At 41.5% G+C, this 20,038-nt stretch overlaps 1 protein-coding gene and 1 long non-coding RNA gene across 2 annotated transcripts; one reads left to right on the top strand and one right to left on the bottom strand.

The window, feature by feature from the left end:
- Positions 1-1,647: 1,647 nt before the first annotated feature.
- On the bottom strand, positions 1,648-3,301 carry LOC122078623. Its single transcript, XR_006140134.1, has 2 exons — positions 2,673-3,301; positions 1,648-2,129 (listed from the first exon to the last, which is right to left on the bottom strand). It is a non-coding gene; the product is annotated as an uncharacterized LOC122078623 (long non-coding RNA).
- Positions 3,302-18,075: 14,774 nt separating this feature from the next.
- Positions 18,076-20,038, top strand: LOC122079148 (UDP-glucuronate 4-epimerase 1-like). The gene has a single exon (XM_042645405.1). The coding sequence runs from the start codon at positions 18,076-18,078 to the stop codon at positions 19,369-19,371; it is 1,296 nt and encodes a 431-aa protein (XP_042501339.1). The 3' UTR covers positions 19,372-20,038.

The following is a 20,038-nucleotide window of genomic DNA, read 5'->3' as shown; positions in this document are numbered from 1 at the left end:
GAAGAAGTCTAAAAGGTACTATGGTCCTTGCATTATAAGGGGCGAAATGACAACCCAACCCCTCATAAAAGGTGATGGATATGATGTTGGTGAAAATGTAAAAGGAAAAGGTAAGTGAGATAGATCACGTGCAACTACCCATGTGTGCATATCTGATTCGGATGAATTGTTGTGCACCATATAGAATTTTGGGCTAGGTATCATAACTCCAAGTGCTACACCCCTTGTCTGTAGGGTGAATGTGTATGACAAGATACGATGTACTGTATGCCTATAAATATATTTATGATGGTGGTGGAAATATCATTTGCATTTGTGTGTCTATGATATCCAGCATTTGTGTGTCTATGATATCCATCATAGACACACAATCAAGTAGCATTCTCTCTCTCTCTCTCTCTCTCTCTCTCTCTATATATATATATATATATATATATAGATAGATATAAGTGAGGTAGCGATTTTTGGGGGAATCATAGGGTCCACACCTTGACACGGGTGTTGGGCATCTACCTCGACCAGGGCTAGACATCTTTCCAAACTAGAGATTGGTCGGTCATCTCCATCGACTTATCTAATGAACACCATTTACAATAACCACATGTCTTTCATATGAGGCTCATCTCCACCAACCCCGTGTTGCTTAGGTTCCCCTATTCACCATAGGATAGTGGCAACCATAACCATTTATAAACCTGATCATAGTTCCATAACCCAACTATAGCCGAGTTGGCAGTTATCAAATCTGACTGTCATTGTGGTTAGGTTAACCATAACAAGATCATTCACCACAACCAAGATGGAGACCAATCTACCAATAGTGTTGGGTGCATGTTAGAGGGTAAGCCATGAGTACCAACCACTAAATATGAAGGGATACAACCAAATAAGAGGTAATGAAAATCAGAACATTCTGAACTCTACTTCCTCCTCTAATCCATTCTCAAAAATAACTAACTGTTTATCCTTTTGAATCATGATTCAAGAAAATTAACGGGAAAAAAAAATGAACAGCTAAAGAAGGAAATCATAAATAAGAGGTTGGTCCCTCAAAATCCTTTTTTCACACAAAGGAGGAGGCAATATCCCGTATGTCAGAGGGCATGAAAGCCAATATCATAAGAACAAGAAGTATGGCTATAGGAAGCAACAATAGCATGAAAGGTGGGGGAGGTAGTGGTGGCAATATAACTGGAAGGATCAACAATGATGCTGTGAGACAGACAAGTACCAGGAAGGATTCCACACTGAAATAGCTTGCTGGGAATAATGATCTTTTGCTGTTGTTGTTCCCTCCTTGTTGTGAGATAGACCGGTGGTAAACTTTGTTATTTCCTGTTACCAAAGATGATGAAGCTCTCCCTCTCCCTGTTTCTCTCTCCTCCATCATTTCTACTACTGCAGACCAACAATAATGATCCCTGCTCTCTTCTATATTAATCAAACCTTGTGACAACAATCTCCAATTCCAGTACTTTAACTCCAGGACTCCAACACTCATTTAGAACTACTCCCTCTAAACACACACCTTCCCTTTAATCAAATCAAGTCTTCTCCTCACTCAAGTCCCATTTACAAAATAGACACTGAAGTTGAAATCATGGAACCCATTTATTCCTCCTCCTCCTCAGAACATTCAAAAACAGATACTTCTTCAAACAAACAAGATCACAAGTCTCAAAGAAGATTTTACACTCTTCACAATAAGTACAATTCAAACTTAAAAAATCCCCCAAGAAATCTGCAGAATGTAATCTTGATGATGTCTTGTGTGTGTGTGTGTGTATATATATATATATATATATATACAATCCCTCTCTATCCTCTATGCGAATCTGAATAAATCCTCAAGGTTAGAGATCTCTTGAGAGTGAGTACTCAGGTTCAAAATATTTGCCAAAATATGTATTTAAATCTGTGCGAACCAGACAGATCCCAAAATGAGTTGGTGCTATTTATCTTAAATGAAAGGAACTTGAAGAATTCAATTCCCAGCAATGTGAAGAAGATCTCAAGATGAGCTCACAATAATACCGCTTAATTAACATTTTCTGCCATCTGCAATAACACATATCCCCCAGTAACAATTCCCAACTGTTGGCCCCGATACGATAGTAGAAACTCAAAATCTGCACATCATGAACCACCTTTTCAAATCAATCCAACAATATTCAAATTTCAAAATCAAATCCATTCAGTAATTGTATGACTTTTGGAAAAACACAAGTCATGATTCAATTAAATCACAACCCTAAGGCAGCAGCAACAAGTTCTTCAAAAAAATCAATAAATGGGTATTAAAAGATAAAGCTAATGATTTTTTTTTTTTGGGTGATAGGCAAAGATAAAACTAAAGATCAATCGTTCTTTGGAATTAAAATCTCGTATGATTAAATTTTACAAAACTAAAACAACAAGAACAAGACAATTAAATCAGGAAACAATAAATGAAGGACTAAATATTTTTTTTCCATCTCAGCCCATTTGAAGCGCTTTCTTGTCTTACAACTTGAGCTTGAAGAGCAAGAACAAAAAATCCAGTAGTGGGTACACCCAGAAAGAAGAAGACTCGTGGATCTTTCTTCTACTGAAAGAACCACTTGAAGAGAAGAGAAAAAAAATAATAATAATAAAAATAAATAAATAAATAAAACTCAAGAACGAGTATTTACCGGCTGAATTTTGATGCGTTTCTGGTGCTAACTCACTCCTCTGCAGATTTGTGCTTTCCGCCTCTACTGCCTCTGGAGATCTTTCCTAAGAACAGGAGGAAGTTTCCCTTTCGAAAAAATGAGAGATAAGATAGGTAACAGGAAGGTAAAGAGGGGATTTGTTTTCTCTCTTGTTTTTTTTTTTCTTTGTTACGAGAGAAATAAAAATTGGTTGGTGAAGTTGACGGGGATTATGATGCTGGCAGCCGTTCCGTTTTTTGGGGGGTAATGAAGGGGGAGGCGTTTGGTGATTATGGGTTCCTTCTTTGTATTTTCAAATGGATGCTGATTTGATTTGAGGTTTCAAAGACCCGACAAAACATACTAGGAAGAGAGGATAATACTTTTATTAAAATAAATATTTGAAGGAGAGAGAAATGGGCTTCGTGGGTTTGGGATGGATTCAGTGAATTCAAAAAGTAGGGATTGGCTTCCATGCAAGTGGATATGGGTTGGGAAAAGAATGAGAACTGGAGTCACTGGAGGGGTGTTAGAGAGAGAGAGAGAGAGAGAGAGAGAGGGGTTGGATTCAGTGAATTCAATCCAAGTAGTGGGGTTGCTTCTTCAATGCAAGTGGACAAGCGTTTGGACTTTCGGAGGGGAAAAAGGACAGGACGGGTGTTTTCTAAGGTTCTTCACCCCTAGAATTTTTTTTTTTTCTTTTGTTTTACTAGACGTTCTTCACCCCTGGACAGTTGCGGATCCCCTTTCCTCTCTCTTTTGTCTCTTTCTTTTATTCTCCATCTATATCTCTCTTCTATCTCTATCCAAGGAAATAGACCCCACCAGTGACCGAACCGACACTCATTTTATTATTTTCAGGTGCAACATAATAAAGGTCATCCGAGAATTCGGAGTACGGGGTGGTGATTTAGCAGGAATTCCATGTGTTTGTCACGCAACTTGGATATATTTTTATTCTCAAGTCTAATCTAATTCAATCCTCAATCTCCATCTCATCATGGAAACATCAGAAATCTTTTCCAGCGATTTTTATGCTTTCCATTGTCTAATCCTCAAACGTACTAATATTTATTATTATTATTATTATTATTATCTTGGGGTAGTCTTATTTAATACTTGGGCGGATTGCTAACTCGTCCCATCGTGTCAATATGAGGATGAATTAAGGGAAATGCATAGACATCCAACTAGGGGCAGGGTAGTCTTTTTGCCACCCTTGTGTCTAAGCATAAAGACACTTGATTAGATAGCTTTCTCTTTCTTTCTTTCTTTCTTTCTCTTTTTTTTCATTTTTTTTTTTTTTTTTTTTTTAAGAAGAAAAATAAAGCTATTATATTATGTTTTGTAGGTCACAAGTGAGTACACTTTTAGTTGATAAAGAGAGTTGCTATGTGTTTTACAAAAAATGCCAAATCATTGGTAGGCCTGAGCTTGAACAAAAAATGATCTGGATTGAACAATACATAAAAAACCATAGGTAGAATGCTCAAAGGTCACGATCTGGTACTAGTATTCCAAAATATTTCTAAATCTCTAGCATCAGTCCACACTTCCTCCACCCGCCATCCGATCTCCTTTGCCTTCTTCAATCCAGATAGTAAAGCCCTTGAGCTTACCTCAATGTGGTCTCCTGTCAGCACATAGTTAGACAAAAAAGAAAAATAAGTATATTAGCTAAATAAACAACTAGCCCATCCTATCATTGTTACACCCGTGCCTTGACTCGATCTAATTTGAACTATTGTGATAGGTCTCCGACCAGAGATCTGAAGCACGATCAGGTTTTGGCTCGTGCCCACCCATTGCCAAAGGGAGAGAGATGACCCCCGAGTGTTCATGCATCGTGTGTCAATCTAACTGGAGGGGGTTCGTACCTTCTGATTCCAGACGGTAAGTGACCCAACTCCTCACACATAAATCCCAGTACGTACCGAAGTTACTAAAATACTATGAGCACGACCGAGGGCAACTGTCACACCCCGTTCGTACAGAACCAGGCCAGTGACCGGGTTAACACCAGTTAACCCAAACCTGCCAGGATCATCTGATACTGTATTCCACCAGAGAATACACATAACTAATAAAACTTATCAGATCAGCGGAAGACTTGGTTTACCTGTGAATATTCCCATAATACTTGATACCCGAATTGTGATACAATAGTTATATACATGTGGGCCCGAAGGCATGATATTTACACATTAAAAGTACAATTCACATATCAAGTACAAAAAGGAAATCATCAAAATCAGAGTATACAGATAGGCTCGGAGTCAGAACCTAGAGCTCAGCTCGATATCAAAGGTTGAGCCCAGCTCAATTTCATAAGGTAGAGCCTGACTCGGCATCAAAAGTGGAGCTCAGCTCGGCATCAGAAATGGAGCTCAGCTCGGCATCAGAACTGCGGTCCCGCAGCATAACTCCCGCACAAGCAACCCGTGCTCTTCAGATGGATGACATGCAAAATCATCTAAAAGAGGTGCACACGTGGGATGAGCTCACTAGCTCAGTAAGTGGAAAGATGGACCACACAACAGTCAACACAACAAAACACAATCATATGCACTACATGCTATGCAATACATTTTAAATCACATCCACCTAAGCAACATTACTAAGTCTTTGGTTTGGTGCTACTACAACCACAATGCGCGTATACTCCGAGTACGAGCCGCGAACTCCATTCCGCGATACGCCCATAGGGCTGTCTGAGAAGGCCCATCGTGAGTACTCAGAAAAGTAAAAACATGTCGACCACCGGCTCTCAACAGAAAAGTAAATGACTGAAATTAAAGGTGTTGACTCCAACAATTTAAAAGCAATACGATTGGCCCTCTTGAATATACCACCGGGGTTGCCGACTGTCCTAATGACCCGTCGGGCATTATGTCTAACAGCCACAGTGACCTGACAACCGCGACCACTGCTTCCCCCCAAATGGTAACCCGACACCTTAACCCCTGTTGGGAAAGGTCATAGCACGGGAAGGTGAAAATCCTAAACCGCATGCTCCTATATGACAATAGTACGATTGCATAGTGCCGTCGCGTCCCATACCACGGGCCACCAATGCACTTGTTTCCAAGCCGACTACGGCATCTAGTCTATTAATGCATCATGCACAATGATGTCAACATTCATCACAGAAGCATATTATCACTTGGCATTTAGAAAATAACACAACATCCATGCATAACCATGTGAGGATGACTAATCTACATAGAATTTTCATGATGGCATGACTAGACTAGATACAGTTAAATGTATGCCAAACAATACCTTGAAATAAGGCTAAACGTCCTCTCCCCACTTACCTGTAGTGTACAAGGATCCCCGCTCGGTACGGTTGAGATCCGGTGCTAGAAGCGTAGGATTTGGTGAACCTAACATGAGTGAGCGGGGTTAGTATTTCACCATCTTAGGATCAAGATTAACACGATCCAATGACACGATCATGTTTAGAATCCTAAAAGAAGGTCACACGCCCGATTTGGATCCAATCGGACGTAAAAATCACATTCAGTCTGGACCGGCGGGTAGGTCGGCCCACCGGTTGGCCTGCCAATTGGGCCAGGGGGTCTGCTAAGACCGGTGGCCAGGGTGGCCCGCCGATTGACCCACCGGTTGGCCCACTAGTCTGGCCCACCGGTTATGCCCGAGGGCCCTGCCCTCTCAGGAGGGTGCCCACAGGCGGGCCAGATGGCCCACCGGTCTTGGCCCACCGGTCTTGGCGGGAAACTACTATTTCTTCCCAAACTTCTCCCAACCTTTGGGGATTCAAATGGGGCTTTTCCAAACCCATTCTTTACTCATTCTAGGTCTCATAAGGCGGTTCTATCCTAGATCTAGGTTAGATTTAAGGAATGGGAAGCCATCTTACCTTCTTTGCTCAAGAACACCTTCAAACCCCAAAAAATCACTTCAAATCCACAATGCTTCTCCAACCTTGTAAATACTTCTTCAAATCCTTCAAGATCAACACATAAATCATCTATTAAACCTTAGATTCATCATTTCAAGGGGGATTTACAAGATCTCAAGAAACCCTACTCAAATCAAGGGTTTTACTTGGGTATGGTGAAGGTTTAAGGAACCCAAACTTTGCTCACCTCTAAATGTAGAGCTAGTGTTGAAGATCACTCTTCCGGCGTTGGAATGGGGAGATCAAGCCTCGGCGCCGCTGACATCCATCTCTTCTTCCTCTTCCTTCTCTTCTCCTCTTCTTTCCTTTCTTTTCTCTCTCCTCTTTACTCTTCTCACCAACGTCCGAGTGTCATAAATGAGGAAGAAAAAGAAAATAAATGCTATATATATACTTCTTAAAGTAACTAAGTATTCACATGGGTGGGTCACTCAGGTGGGTGGATGCGCCCACCTGTCCGCCCACCTGAGGGCCAAAACTTGGGATTTTGACAGAATTCGGCCCTTGACGCGAATCTCACTTTTGGCATACGATGTAATATACGTATGCACCTTAATATACGGCTACATACCTGCTTTATCCGTACATGACCTTATGATAGGTGCATGTACACGGTTTGGGCACTCCCGTCTCTTCTGGCACTGGCTCGGACTTGTCGGGCCAGCCGGTGTTTAAGGTCACCCGTGCCATCATAGCCCATAAGGAACCCGCTCTAACTCTCTCTGGTTCGGGTCCTGCATGGTTAAACCGGGTCAACCGTGTAATCAGACCGGGTTTAAGAAGTAGGGTATTACATTTACCCCCCCATCTGAAAAATTTCGTCCTCGAAATTGCGTACCTGGTTGATCAAAAAGATGAGGGTACTTGGCTCGTATTTCATCCTCTTTCTCCCAAGATGCTTCTTCGAGTGAATGATTAGCCCATCACACCTTTACATAGGAAAGGGAGCGGTTGCGAAGGGTCTTCACCTTTCGGTCTAAAATTTCAGCTGGCTGCTCTGTATAGGTCATGTCAGCTTCAAGGTATTCTGGCTCCACGGGTAGTACATGAGAAGGATCATGAACGTATCGCTTCAAAATGGATACATGGAATACATTATGAACATCCTCGAGTGAAGGTGGCAGAGCAAGCATGTAGGCTACTGAGCCAACCCGGGCTAAGATCTCAAATGGTCCAATGTATCTCGGGCTCAACTTCCCCTTTCTGTGAAACCTTTGCAACCCTTTAGTAGGAGAGATCTTAAGAAATACCTTTTCTTCTGGCTGAAATTCAATGTCTTCTCTGCGGGTGTCCGCATAGCTCTTTTGATGGGACTGAGCTGCTTTAATCCGTTCTCGAATAACGTTGACTTTGTCACAAGTCATCTGTATCATTTCAGGTCCCAACATTCGACGTTCACCTACCTCATCCCAATACTAGGGAGTTCTGCACTTCCTACCATATAATGCCTCATACAGAGCCATCCCAATTGTAGCTTGGTAACTGTTGTTATAGGCAAACTCCATAAGAGGTATATATTCTTCCCAAATACCACACATTTCCATTGTACATGCCCTGAGCATGTCTTCTAATATCTGTATGGTTCGCTCCGACTGACCATCAGTCTATGGGTAGAAAGCAGTACTCAAATTCAACTGTGATCCCAAGGCACGCTGGAAGCTTTTCCAAAATCTGGAAGTGAACCTTGGGTCTCTGTCTGATACAATGCTCACTGGCACTCCATGTAAGCGCACTATGTTGTCCATGTACAGTTGTGCTAGTTTGGCCATAGAGAACTTGGCCTTGATGGGAATGAAATGAGCAGTCTTGGTAAGTCGATCAATGATCACCCATATCGCGTCCATTCCCTTAGGTGTACATGGTAGTCCGGTGATGAAGTCCATTGTAATCCTCTCCCACTTCCATTCTGGTACTGGGAGTGGCTGAAGAGTACCATAAGATCGATGCCTCGTGACTTTTACTTTTTGGCATGTGAGACAAGTTGCCACATACAGAGCTATTGTGACTTTCATGCAAGGCCACCAGTAATTTTGTTTGAGGTCTTTGTACATCTTTGTACTTCCTGGTTGGAGTGAGTACTCGGAGCTATGTGCTTCTCGCACTATCTTGTCTTGTATACCCAAATCATCGGGTACACACAATCTGCCTCGAAACATCAATGCCCCATCACTGGCCAAAAAAAATCTGGGTCGTTCATTGTTTGATCTTGAACCTTAACTCTGATCCGCTGCAATTCAGGATCCAAAGGTTGTTTCATTATTACCTCTTGCCTAATAGTCGGATGCACCTGTAGAGCCATCAAGGATACAGTCAACCATTTAAAGTTTTCTAGTTGACGTTCCAATTCTAGGGTTGTTCCTTCATATAAGAGAGTTTCATCCACTAGCATCGCCTCTTGCACGAGTGGTGGGTTGACTGCTAAGCATGAGAGTGACACAGTCTGTGCCTTTCGGATCAATGCATCTGCCACTACATTTGCCTTGCCGGGATGGTACTGAATGTCACAGTCATAATCCTTCATGAGCTAAAGCCATCTCCTCTGTCTCATGTTCAAATCCTTCTGGGTGAAGAAGTACTTCAGGCTTTTGTGATCATAGTATATCTCACACTTCTTGTAATACTCTACTTCTTAAACCCGGTCTGATTATACGGTTGACCCGGTTTAACTGTGCAGGACCTGAACCGGAGAGAGTTAGAGTGGGCTCCTTATGGACTATGATGGCAAGGGTGACCTTAAACACCGGCTGGCCCGACAAGTTCGAGCCAGTGCCAGAAGAGACGAGAGTGCCCAAGCAGTGTACATGCACCTACCATAAGGCCATGTAAGGATAAAGCAGGTATTGTAGCCATATATTAAGGTATATACGTATACTACATCGTATGCCAAGGGTGGGGTTCACGCCGAGGCCCGAACTCTGTCAAAATCCCAAGTTTTGGCCCTCAGGTGGGCGGACAGGTGGGCGCATCCACCCACCTGAGTGACCCATCCATGTGAACTATTTAGTTATTCAGGAAATATATATATATAGCATTTATGATTTTCTTTTCTTTTCATTTATGACACTCGTACGTTGGTGAGGATAGTAAAGAGGAGAGAGAAAGGAAATGAAAGAAGAAGAGAAGAGAAGGAAGAGGAAGAAGAGAAGGATTTCAGCGGCGCCGAAGCTTGATCTTCCCATTCCGGCGCCGGAAGAGTGATCTTCAACTCTAGATCTACATTTAGAGGTAAGAAAAGTTGGGTTCGTTGAACATTCACCATACCCAAGCATAAACCCTTGATTCGAGTAGGGTTTCTTGAGATCTTGTAAATCCCCTTTGAAATGATGAATCTAAGGTTTAATAGATGATTTATGTGTTGATCTTGAAGGATTTGAAGAGATATTGACAAGGTTGGAGAAGCATTGTGGGTTTGAAGTGATTTTGAGGGTTTGAAGGTGTTCATGAGCAAAGAAGGTAAGATGGTTTCCATCACTTGAATCTAACCTAGATCTAAGTTAGAACCATCCTATAAGACATTGAAAGTGTGAATAATGGATTGGAAAAAGCCCCATTTAAATCCCCAAAGAATGGAGGAAGTTGGGAAGAAACAGCAGTTTTCCCGCCAAGACCGGTGGGTAGGACCGGTGGGCCATCTGGCCCGCCTGTGAGCACCCACCTGAGAGGGCAGGGCCTTCGGGCACAACCGGCAGGCCAGACCAGCGGGCCACACTGCCCACCGGTCTTAGCAAGGCCGCCCAACCGGCGGGCCAACCTGCCCGCCGGTCCAAACCGGTGGGCCACACCGGTGGGCCAGACAGGTGGGCTGTCTGACCCACCTGAGAGGCCCCGATTGTGATTCTTTCGTCCGATTGGACCCAAATCGGACGTGTGACCTTATTTTAACATTCTAAACATGATTTTGTCATCGGATCTCGTTAATTTTGATTCCAAAATGATGAAGTACTAACCCCGCTCAATCATGTTAGGTTCACCAAATCCTACGCTTCTCGCACCAGATCTCACCCGTACCGAATGGGAATCCTTACACACTACAGGTAAGTGGGGAGAGGATGTTTGGCCTTATTTAAAGGCATTGTTTGGCATTCATTTACTTGTATCTAGTCTAGTCATGCCATTATGAAATTGCTATGTAGATTAGTCATCCTCACATTGTTATGCATGTGTGCTATGTTTACATTCTAAATGCCAAGTGATGAGATGCTTATGTGATTGAATGTTGACATCATTATGCATGATGCATTGATAGACTAGATGCCGTAGTCGGCTTAGAAACGAGTGCATTGGTGGCCCATGGAATGAGACGCGGAGGCACTATGCAATCATACTATTGTCATATAGGAGCATGCGGTTTAGGATTCTCACCATCCCGTGCTACGACCCTTCCCAACAGGGGTTAAGGTGTTGGGTTGCCATTTGGGGGGAAGCAGGGGTCGCGGTTATCGGACACTGTGGCAGTTAGGCATTACGCCCGGTGAGTCATGTAGGACAGTCGGCAACCCCGGTGGTATATTCAAGAGGGCCAATCGTACTGCTTTTAAATTGCTGGAGTCAGCACTTTTATTTCAGTCATTTACATTTCTGTTGAGAGCCGGTGGATGGCATTGTCTTTACTTTTCCGAGTACTCACGGTGGCCTTCTCCAACAGCCCTATGGGCGTATCGCGGGAGGGAGTTCGCGGCTCGTACCCGGAGTATACGCGCACTGTGGTTGTAGTAGCACTAAAACCAAAGACTTAGTAATGTTGCTTAGGTGGATGTGATTTAAAATGTATAGCATGGCATGTAACGCATATGATGTGTTGTGATGTGTGGACTGTTGTGTGTGGTCCACCTTTCTACTTACTGAGCTAGTGAGCTCATCCCACGTGTACACCCCCTTTTTTAGATGATTTTGCAGGTCATACATCTGAGGAGCATGGGGTGGGTCCCACAGTCGAGTTTCCTGAAGAGGACTGGTGGACCCCTGAGGAGTTTGAGCACGGCGCTGACTGCTCATGCGAGAGTTGTGCTGCAGGACAGCAGTTCTGAGGCCGAGATGAGCTCCACCTTGGAGGTCGTGCTGAACTCCACTTCTGAGGCCGAGCTGAGCTCTTCTATGTGATGCCGAGCTGGGCTCAACCCTTTATGCCGAGCTGTGCACTCTGATTTTCTTGATGATTTCCTGTATGTACTTGATATTTGAATTTTATTCTTTTTGTGTATATATCATGCCTTCGGGCCCAAATGTATATAATTATTGTATCATCATTCGGGTATCAAGTATATGGGATTTATTCACAGGTAAAACTTAGTCTTCCGCCGATCTGATGAACTTATGTTAAGCTGCGTATGCTGTGGTGGAATACAGTATCTGATGATCCTGGCAGGTTTGGGTTAACCGGTGTTAACTCGGTCACCGCTCCGGTTCAGTGTGAACGGGGTGTGACAACCTCCATTTGTGGAGTGTGGATCAGATTCTCAGTTTTTGCATGATTTGATCTACAGATACGAAATCTACTACCATTGGGTTTTTTCTTGGGTGGATTCTATCTTTGTGAATCAATTTGTATGAGAACCAAAACCTAATCTTCTCTCTCATTTGCGGTTTTGCAACTAGGCGAGGGGTGCTAATGGATGGCCTAGGGGGTACGCATGGGAGGGTCAGAGACCACCGGTCAGATCATGAAATGGTATGTATTTTTCCCATATTGCAGCAGTGATTTAACATTGTATATAGCTCCGAGTCCTTAATAGGTTCTGGTGTTTTGAAATTGTGAATGTTCTTCTAATTTCATGAAGGGTTTTTGTCGGCACAAAATTCCTCTTGATCCCTCATGATACCGTGACCAACCCAATTTTGCTCAGGCGTGCTAGAATCCTTCTTGATCAGATTCGCGGCGTTCTGATTTCGATCCAGTGATTAGAGTCCCCTCTTGCCCTGATTGCTCCGTGGACTTTATGTAAGACAAGATCGAGCTTGAAAGACAAATTTGGAAGACTAGAAAATGAAAAAAGGTCAATCTATGAGGCAAATCTTGTGTACAAAGGACAAGAGTCCACAACGATTGTGACTCATGAAAAATTACATGAAATGCTAAATGAAAGGAGTCCTGCGCTACTTCTAACACTAGAAATTCAAAGTGAAAATTGATGAGGGAGTACATTGTTGATAAGGGTTTTTGGTGATGCTGTGATGATCCCCTTTTTGGCCTCAACTCTTTCCTTTATATAGGTTCCTTTTTTGGTTAGGCAACTGCCCCCTTTGAGCACCACTCCTTCCCTGTAAGAACTATAGCTGCAAACATAAAAATTCAAATCCTCTTCGATAATGATCTTTTCATCCGGATCAAAATCATGCATTAAATCATTCATGTGCTCCTAAAATTGTAATTTACTATTTTCATCCAACCCTGTGTGGTGTGCATACACTCTAACTATGTTAACCTCCTCTTTATCTAACATCAGCTTTATGAATAAGATCCTATCTCCAACTCTTTTAACATCCACAATATCATTCTTTAGGTCTTTATCCGCCATAATACCAACTTCATGTCGACCACTTTGATCGTTGGAATACCAGAGTTTGAAATCATCCAACATCTTAGCTTCATTATCCTTCCATCTTGTCTCTTGTATGAGAATAAATGACAATAAAAAATATTAAAATATTTAGATTATATTTAAATCACCCTGTGTGTATGAGAATACCTAAAAATGCGTGGAGACATCGAAATAAATCCTAAATATGTAATAAAAATCAGAATAAAGTATATAATCTTATTCAATATTTTTTACCAGCATCTAAGATTTCAAAAAAGAATATAAAATTTATGCATGCTAGAATGGGCTAAAATGTGAAAATTTCCCTAGGACTATATGAAGCCTAAAAAATCCCAAATAAAAACAGAAAATTCCTAAAAAAAAGGGGGGGGGGACACGATGAAGGTTGTAGATCTGCTATAGAACACCATAAAAACCCAAAATCATGCATATAATTAGCAAAAGGAATCTATCATATAATGCCAAAAGCTTGAAAATAAGTTAATAAAATGAGATTTAATTTACTCTACTTTTACCAACACTAGGATAGCCTAGTGGTAGAAGCTTCGGCTTGTGGAGCCGGCACCCAGGGGAGGAGGTCGTGGGATCGAACCCTATCATACGCATTGTGAGTGTGTGTGTGTGTGTATGTATTTTCTTTTTTATTCTGTACCCACCCATGGGTTGCCCAGATATGAGTATTTTGGGCGCAGGTTGTTCAACTCAAGTGGAGTGCCTAACTTCTCTCTCAAAACACTAAACTCGAGTTGTGATTGTAGATATGATTGCACTCTTCAACCCTTCTCCAAACTTGTCTTAGACATGGAGGGAAAATGTCTACTTATAGACATAGATGACTTCCACATTCTCTCAACTATGTGTAGGATCACATCTCATAACAAATCGTTAGATTTTGAGGGAGAACTAAGTGGTTCATGATCAATGGCTGAAAATAGGACAAAATCTTCAAACCAATAGAAATAAAGACAGTGGTGTGGTTAATCACGACCCAAGGGTTTCCTTCCGGTTCAAGAAATGAATTTAAACGGATTTTGAACCCCAAATAGTCCTCCCATGAGCTCTATGGTGGCAAACGACCTGAAAACTATAAGGCCATTTTTTTTTTTTGGAAAAAAATATCCTGAAGTTGACGTCTAATGGGCTCTGTTCGATGTTAAAACATAAACTTCAACGCTTTGTGGAAGTCGGAAGAGGTATGATGGATCAGTTGCTCGATCATCTAGTCGTACGAGTCAACATCTAACATTTGTCCTTTTTGTTTCTAAATATACCCCTTTATCCTTGTAATATCGAAGGAAGGACATGTGTTGAATGATGACTCGTGCGATCAGGTGATCGTACGAGCAGCAAATCCTATCTCCTTGAAGTCGATATGGGCTTTTTCAACATTAAACAAAGGCTAGTCCATGTCGATGTTTAGCTTTGAGATAATTAAGAATAAGAGTCCATCCAACGTTGAGCAGGCGTTGAAGAAGCGACACTAGACATTGATTCAAGCTTATTGTTTGTTGACTTGAGTCACTTAGGCTCTGTACTGTAACGATTCTGTTTTTTTAACATGATTTTGGGGCTAGCACACTTTTTTGCATTTCTATTTTTTTGGAGTGATTCTGCATCTTAAATGTTGTATGGTAATCGCAAAAAAAAATTGATTTTGTAACCTGAAAGAAACAGAAACATGTATGGTTCGTACTTAACAGAATCGTTTCTGTTAGAAACCAATATTTACATAAAGTGCCATATTCACCATGGGTGTCAAAGTTGGAACTCCTAAAACCCTCTCCCCTGACTTACAACCACCATTGACAAGTTCCTTAACTAAGAACAACTTAACAAAGGTGAGTTAGGCCTGCCAGTGGGCTTTAAGATCTTTTACTTCATCTTCTTAACCTCCTGCCTCTAGTTGTTGAGTGCAGCGGAGGGAAATCCCTACATCTCCGATTGATTGCAACGCTGGGAAATCAATCCCACTCCAAACAATTTAAACACTTAAATTGAAATTTCTTTTTTTGAAGTTCTTATAACTTGCAACGTTGATTCTGTAATTCAAATGAAATCAAATCCAAAGGTTGCTTCTGTTTGAGTTATGACTTGTTGTTTTAGTTAATTCAGTTAATCTTACTAGTTGCAATTCTATTTCCCTAATATTTGTTTAGTTTACCTGCAGGTTGTGGTGGCAGCTCTCTGCCAATCCCCCAACAGGACCTGAAGACAAAGAAGTCAAAGACAGATGCCACATCTGCCAGTAAGACCAGGACTGCCATATCAATTTCTAATGCAGAGGTGGAGGAGCGCTATGGTGGCCCAGAAAACCGAAATGTGAAAGATGGTTTCTGGAGGGCTACTACTTCAACTGAGAAGATGGTTCAAGAAAGAGTTGGTTTTTTTCTGTCCATACAAAATCAGATGATCAAAACCAACTAGATTATGAATGAGTACAGCATAAGCCGGGCTATATTTTTGGAGGATGAGCGCAAAGCAGCACCACCACTAGTTCTCGACTAAGTCAAGACAAAAGCAAATACACTAAATCCTCAACATCGCACACCAGCATAGAGTATGGAAGCCATTCTCACGAACGGGAGACGAGATGGCTCAAAGTTGGTCTCTCCATCACAACTGTAGTGACAGGTTTCTTTCTCCAACCATTTAAAGCTCATCTCCTATTCCGATCATTGTAAAATAAAATCCAGCATAAAAGGTGCTGGATTTCTGACTTACGCTCATCTCAGAGAAGCAGAGGAGATATCAAGATAAGCAGAACTGCGGCAGAGAGAGAGAGAGAGAGAGAGGATAGGGGGTGTGAAAACGAAAAGGAATCGAAACATTCAGCAGTCATGGAGGTTGATCTCTTCGGATTTCTGCACCTGGTTGCCTTACCTTGTAGCCCACAGAGAGTGAAAAAGCTTGTATTTTTTCAGAGATGAAGGCACAGAGGAGGAGGGAGAAGAGATCAAGAAAGAAAGGGAACGAGAGTGAGAGAAAGAGAAAGAGAAAGAGAACGAGAAAGAGAAAGAGAGAGAGTCGTTTACCTTGAAGATGGTAGATGGAAGATGGCAGAGCTGCTCGCCTCTCGCCTCTCGCCTCCTTCTTGCCTCGCGTCTCCCTCGCGCCCCTCGCCTCCTGCAACGAAAATGGGGTTAGGGTTCTTTTTGTTATGTTTTGAGGGTAATTTCCCAAATTACCCCTCATAACTTATAAGTGATACCTATTTCGGCGCCTTTTGCTCAGAATGAATTCTAAAAGTGAAAAGCAAGTATTTTATGCTCCAAAAAATGGATTCAAAAGTCTCATAAGTGCCCGGTTCATTTCAAAAAACAAGAAATTGAACCGGGCTTTCCATACAGGTTTTACCTTATTTCTGTTTCAAAAAAATAAAAAAACATCAGAACCCATTTTTTAGATCGTTACAGTACAGAGCCTAAGTGGCCAAATTTGAATTTTTTTCACGATGACTTTTAAGTTGGTTGGTTCCGTTTTGGACCAAATTGAGCTTGACCCAGCCTAGATTTTTTTTAAACTTTAAAAGCCCAATATCTTGGGCTCCAAAAATTCAAATCTTGATTCCAAAGGTATCTTAAATTATCTTGAAACATAATTAATATCCAATGTGGGTCCCATGTGATTAAAATATTTTTTTTGCAAATTATAGTGCAAATAGTTCCATTTTCAAACTAAATTTAAATATGATGAAATAAAGTATAAAAATCATTTTATTTAAAAATTTGTGTGGATTGTCAAACCAGTTAACAACATTTAAACCCTATTTATCTTTCAAGAACATTTTGGTTATTTCATCTGGATATCGAGGTGATGGAATGAAGTATCTATCACAACATCTTCTATCATAGAGAATATCTTAGCCATTGTCCATGTCCCTCTGTTCTCTTATGCCATTCTAAGCCAAAAAAAAAAAAAAATCTAAAGCTCATTCTCTTGTGTGGTTTTTCAAAACTTGGTTTAATTTGATTGTCAAGAAATGGATAGAAAAGAAAAAATAAAATAAAATTTGATGAGAAAGATAATCACATTAATCAATCATTGCATATGATAGTTTACGTATCTATCTCTCTCATCAATTTTTTCCTATTTTTTAGTAATATATTAATTCCTGACAACCAAACTTAACGTAAATATTCACGAGATTGACTCTTAATTCTACCTTCCACTTTTCTTAATTCCTCTTTATCAGTGTTCCTCAAGAAAAAATATACATTATATGATGTCTAACCCCATCTATCAACTCCCACAACCCAATTAGGAAAGGTACACCTTATGTACACAGAAGCCGGCAAGGATGATTAGGTAGAGAAGGACTCCAGGGATATAGAAAAGAGGATCACCGCCCAATCCCAAACCCCGAACAAACAATATTAAACTCCGAAGCCGTTATATTAGTTCTTCGTTATTACAAGATTCTTCTAAATTATGACCGGTTCAAAGGTCATCTTGTGGACCCCACATTTTAAAAGCTCAAAAATTAAATAACTAGTAGTTCCTTTTGTCTAGATACATTTTCCATTAATGTCTTCCCAATTTTAAAAACTCAGAAAGGAAATTTCCAGTCATTTTCTATTAAAATAAAGTTTCACAAAACAACCCTCCTTTTCTTGCCTTATTAACTCCACAGTCCAAGTGGGCATTTGAGTCAATTCAGAGATAGAAATTTAAAATAAAAATAAATAAGTCTATTTTACTCTTTCTCGTTCACGCGTTCGATGGCTTCACGCGTCTGCATTACGGTTCTTGTGGGCGACCACTCTTATAAATAACCTTTGTGAGTTTCCCGCCATTAGCAGATGCAGAAAAAGATCTTATCTTTCCTCTGCATCTGCAACTGCATTTAAATCTGTCCTTTTCTTCTTTCTACAACAAAAGAAAAAAATAATAATAATAATAATAAAATAATAGGAATTAGAGAGACCCTTTTTATTAAAAGATGCCGTCATTGCAGGATGAGCTCTTCCCATCGACGCCGGGGAAGGTGAAGAGCGATAGAGTTCATCCAATAAATCGCCATGTTCATCGATGTTTCTCTTCTACAAGCACTATGTTCCTCTGGGCTCTCTTCTTTATTGCTCTTACTGCTTCGTATCTCAGTTTTCAAAGCTTCGTCGATTCAGGTAGTCGCTATTTTGCCTCTTCTTGGGGTGGGATACAATGGGAGAAACAGGTAAGAACCTCCGCCGAGATCCGCCGGACCGGTGGTATGTCTGTGTTGGTCACCGGCGCCGCCGGTTTTGTAGGAACCCACGTCTCTCTCGCCCTCAACAGACGCGGCGATGGCGTAGTGGGTCTCGATAATTTCAACAATTACTATGACCCATCACTGAAAAGAGCTAGACAAGCTCTCCAGAACAGCCATGGAATCTTCATCGTCGAAGGAGACATCGCCGATGCTCACCTTCTCGCAAAGCTCTTCGATATCGTACCCTTCACCCACATTATGCATCTTGCAGCTCAAGCTGGTGTACGGTACGCCATGGAGAATCCTGACTCATACGTTCACAGCAACATCGTTGGCCTCGTTACTCTCTTCGAAGCCTGTAAATCTGCGGACCCTCAACCGGCCGTGGTCTGGGCTTCATCGAGTTCGGTTTATGGGCTTAACGAGAAGGTTCCATTCTCCGAATCAGACCGGACGGACCAACCGGCGAGTCTCTACGCAGCAACAAAGAAATCCGGTGAAGAGATCACCCACACATACAACCACATTTACGGTCTATCCGTAACAGGTCTAAGGTTCTTCACGGTTTACGGTCCATGGGGTCGACCGGACATGGCTTACTTCTCTTTCACCCAAAACATCCTTGAAGGGAAGCCGATCACCGTTTATCGAGGAACGGGCCAGATTGATCTTGCGAGAGATTTCACTTTTATCGATGATATCGTGAAGGGCTGCTTAAGATCGTTGGATACGGCGGGAAAGAGCACGGGTACTGGAGGTAAGAAACGTGGGCCAGCACCGTATCGGATCTTCAATTTGGGGAATACGTCACCGGTAACGGTTCCAACATTGGTTGCGATACTTGAGAAGCATTTGAAGACGAAAGCCAAGATAAACATAAATGATATGCCACGGAATGGTGATGTTCCGTTTACCCATGCTAACATAAGCCTGGCGCGTAGAGAGCTCGGGTATAAACCCACCACCGATTTGGAGACTGGATTGAAGACGTTCGTCAGATGGTACCTCTCTTACTACGGTTACGATAACGGCGAATCTGTAAACTGACCTTTTTCTCCCTCTTTTTTTTTTTTTTTGCCCTTTAATTGTTAAAAACTGATTCTACCAGATAAAAGAAAAAAAAATGTTAAAAATTGATTCTTTGCTTGGGGAGACGGCAGACAAGAAGGCTTTAATCCTCATACATATATATGTATTAAAAAAACTAAAAAAACTAAAAACTAAACTTTATCCTCATTAGATCATTTAAACGGGTATAGGGGTTTTTTTGTCAGGAAATCTTGGTATCAATCTGACAGTAAGGGCGTTTCAGTCTAGTTCAGTTGAGGTCATGTTTTGTAAATAAAGTTTGTAAAGTGGGATAGTTTTGTCATTTGGGATCTTACGTTTTCTTCCATCTTTCTGCCTTTGAAAAGTTATAAATAGGCAAATGTTGATGGATGCTGCCAACAAAAATTTTGGAAGGGGATGTTGGTGTACAATGTCTTATATTTCGTTACAATTTAATCCAGGGAGTACTGGTACAGGCGCCTCGACAGGCAAGACGATGGTTTTGTTAGCTGATCAGCTGGACGTAGGGGTTGCAAGGGGGCAGGAGACCCCCTGCATAGCAAGGGTGTAGGGGGTGCATCCCCCAGCTCGAATTTTTTATTTGAGGGCAGTTTTGTATTTTTTAGATTATGATTTTTCACTATATATTCATAGCGAGGGATTC

This window comes from Macadamia integrifolia, chromosome 5 (assembly GCF_013358625.1).
Source record: "Macadamia integrifolia cultivar HAES 741 chromosome 5, SCU_Mint_v3, whole genome shotgun sequence".
Classification (NCBI taxonomy): domain Eukaryota; kingdom Viridiplantae; phylum Streptophyta; class Magnoliopsida; order Proteales; family Proteaceae; genus Macadamia; species Macadamia integrifolia.
The sequence above is the reverse complement of the archived record's forward strand: the minus strand, read 5'-3'. Positions and strand labels throughout refer to the sequence as shown.